This window comes from Aplysia californica, unplaced genomic scaffold, assembly GCF_000002075.1.
Source record: "Aplysia californica isolate F4 #8 unplaced genomic scaffold, AplCal3.0 scaffold00307, whole genome shotgun sequence".
NCBI classification, from domain to species: domain Eukaryota; kingdom Metazoa; phylum Mollusca; class Gastropoda; order Aplysiida; family Aplysiidae; genus Aplysia; species Aplysia californica.
This window is the reverse complement of record NW_004797577.1, coordinates 418,704-421,827: the sequence shown is the minus strand read 5'-3', so window position 1 is coordinate 421,827 and position 3,124 is coordinate 418,704. Positions and strand designations below refer to the sequence as shown.

General features: G+C 42.3%; 1 protein-coding gene across 1 annotated transcript in view; it reads right to left on the bottom strand.

Moving 5' to 3' along the window:
* The window catches only part of LOC118477942, a 62,657-nt gene extending 60,226 nt beyond the window's left edge, over window positions 1-2,431 (bottom strand). The window contains exon 1 of the mRNA XM_035970688.1: window positions 2,362-2,431. Within this exon, the coding sequence (XP_035826581.1) occupies window positions 2,362-2,431 (70 nt within the window). The remainder of the gene's footprint in view (window positions 1-2,361) is intronic.
* Between the last annotated feature and the right edge of the window lie 693 nt (window positions 2,432-3,124).

The window sequence follows — 3,124 nt, the reverse complement described above, 5'->3', positions numbered from 1 at the left end:
CCCACAAACACACCCACCAACTCCCTACCCCTCAAGGCCCCGCCAGTTCAGCTTGCTCGAGACATCGCTCGGTTGTTTACAGTCGTATCAAAAATGTGTTTGACGATTCGGTGGAATCTGCCGATCGTCAATTTTTGGGCATGTGTAGTTATGGGCATCATCTGAAAGCTTATTCATTTGCTTTGCTTTTTAAAGAAAAAATACCAATGTATCTTCAATCGATACATTTGCCGTTGCAAGAGGCGGGTAGCAAGGTCTCAGGGGTAAAATTACCGAGAAAATGGCCGCCAAAGTATGCTAATTTCTATAGCGTGACAGTCCCTGGAAACTGAATATTTATATATTTTGTACCCCTAAACAACGTTTTTCAGTAAAATTCACATAGAAATGTGTTTATATATAGATAAAAAAGGTATTAAGCCAAAAACAAAATTTCCGAAAAAACTGACCAACAGGAGGGAAATTACCTGTTTCTTCGATTTCATTATTTTGACCAGCGCCTGATTTCCCCACAATGCCTCACATTCACTAAACCCCGGCAAATCCATCGTATCTATAATCAAACTGTATGTTTCTTTCACTTTCTCCTGTCCTTCATTTTAACTCAGTGTTGTGTTTATTTGATGCACATATGTTAGATAGGAACAGACCAATATAGGAAAGTTCGCGATGCCGAAATATTGAATTATAAAATTGGTTGTGTACTAAGGAGGAAAAGCCTTCTGTATTTTAGGGGGAAAAAAACCAAAATGTGACGCCACCGTAATCTAAAAAATCAAACTTGTTTCCTTTCAGAGTATTCGACAGAATTTCTTAATAAACGGGTAGCATTTATTACCCCCCCCCCCCTTCCAAACCTCATGACGAAAAATCTGGCCTCCATCAGATGGATCAAATATTGTCAAGTCGAGATCTGACAAAAATGTGTGCAGTCTGCAGCGAGCTTTAGTAGAGTGACGAGCGACACAAAGGAGGTCTCGTGGAAAGTGGGACTAAGTACTGCGAGGCCAACGACGTGTTGGGATCAGGATCAGACTTCTGGCCGGCACTGTCATCGAGGAACAATGGACGAGGATAGAAATGACAGCAGGGACACCAGAGCAGAAGTTTGAACATGCAAAACTGCAGCGTTGGCAAAAATGTCTTAAGCTGTTGTGATTGAGATCCGGTGAGTGTTGGGTGAAGGTAGATAGGCGGAAGGAAGAAGCAGAAAAACGGGAATCAAACTCAGGTCACCTGCGTGTGACGCCGAAGCGCCTAACTACTAGACCACAAAGGCCAGTTCCTGTGACATGGTTCCACAATAAAGTTTCCTCTTCAGAGGCCCACAAAGACAGGCGCACAATGGTAACATTCCGCCGATCTCATTGGCTATTGTTCAACAGGCGTTGAATGTCACGCAAGCCACTGGCTATGACATTTTTCAAGAACTCAGACAGAACTTTCAGCTCTGGGTTTATGCCTTTATCTTAGGTACCACATAATTTGTCATCAGTGCTAAGAAATGAGCGCGCTCATATGCAGTTGCGAGCGCCGTAAAACCTTACTAAAACAAAAACTAAAAGCAATAAGAGTCTAGAAAAGTTTTAAAATGTAATACAGTCGATCCAACTTGAACGGCCACCTGTAAAAAACAAGCACCTGTACAAACAGAATGTTGTATCCCCATTCAGCCTAGGACTTCCCTGACAGACAGATTCATCGCAGCCCGCCTGCTAAATGATAGAAGTCGCGTCGTCGATGGACGCGGGAATGAAACAACTCATAACCATCGTAATCACGAGCCAGATCAGGAACAGACATCGGCGATCACGGTTCGATGTATATCTCTTTGCTCGTGAAACTATAAATTATTACAACAGCTATCATTATAGGCTTAGAGCTGTCTCAGTTCAGATGCCCGATGTTTCTATCTAGCTTAAAGTTATTGCTCTTGAACGGGGGAAGTCGATCTGTTTCAAGTTGACGAATATACTCTTCCAGGGAAGGGGGCGGTAAATGTTTACTCCTCGATATTTGCGAATAATAAGTGCGTGATGATGGTTTACCGGACAGATAAGAACGTTTAAAGGCAGAGATTGCCGGCGGTTGCATTGATCCCCCTGCATTGTTCTGTCTAGCAGACGCTGGGGGCGTTCAAAGGCCATGAATATGAACGATTCGTCCCATGGGAAATTAATCTCTCAGGCAGCAGACGCACTCGGGAAATAATTTTCTAGAACTTGTTGAACGCAAAGCAAGTTGATCGACTGGATACTGATGAGTTAGCGGATTTTGGAGTAAACTGAAACTCAGATAGAAGGATTGCGAGCAGACGTGTGTCTAGAGAGAGACGGGGTGGATGTTGTGTAATTCACGTACCTTCGCTTTCAATTCTGGTCAAATTTGGGAACCTCTTAATGACCAGGTCATCAGCCTTCAGAGCGACCATTTCTCTGGTCTGGAGAGGAGCGTACAGCTGAATCAAGTATCCTCCCCCCCCCCACACACAAAAAAATAATATACATTTTCCACTTCATATTGGTTTATTGGTTTGTAGTTGTGTTACGGTCTGCGCGTGCATCTAAATCGTCTACTTTTTGTGATTTCGCCTAACCTACGTCGGTGTGTTCTATTCTTATTAATGTCAGGATATTTCATGATATATATTTTCTCACTAGGAAAGTCTAGAGTTATGTCAGTGGCCATAACATCCTTCTGAAAATGTCTTCAGTGCATGAGACTGACTTGCAGCACAGAAAAGGTGTCCCCCAGGGTAAAAATGTATGGTGTACGATTTTGGCTAGGGCTGTCAAAATTTTCCAAGATCCATTGTCGAGGAGAAATGTGAAGCATGCTGACAAAATGAGTTTCTGCTCAGATTCGAGTCCCTTGGAAATAGGTAAACCACATTTTTAGATGTGATATTTTTTACAATTTGTGAGTATAAAATATTAAAAAGCAAGTCACATTTAAAGAATATGGCATCGATAGAAAATCTACAAGTTTTCCCCTAGTGTCGATTTTTTGCCAATATCTCCATTTGTGGAATGCGAGAAGTAACTCATTTTGTCAGCACACCTCACAAATGGGCCTGTGCCAGATAAGATGGGCATCTTGTTCAGTGTAATCGTGATTATGTGAG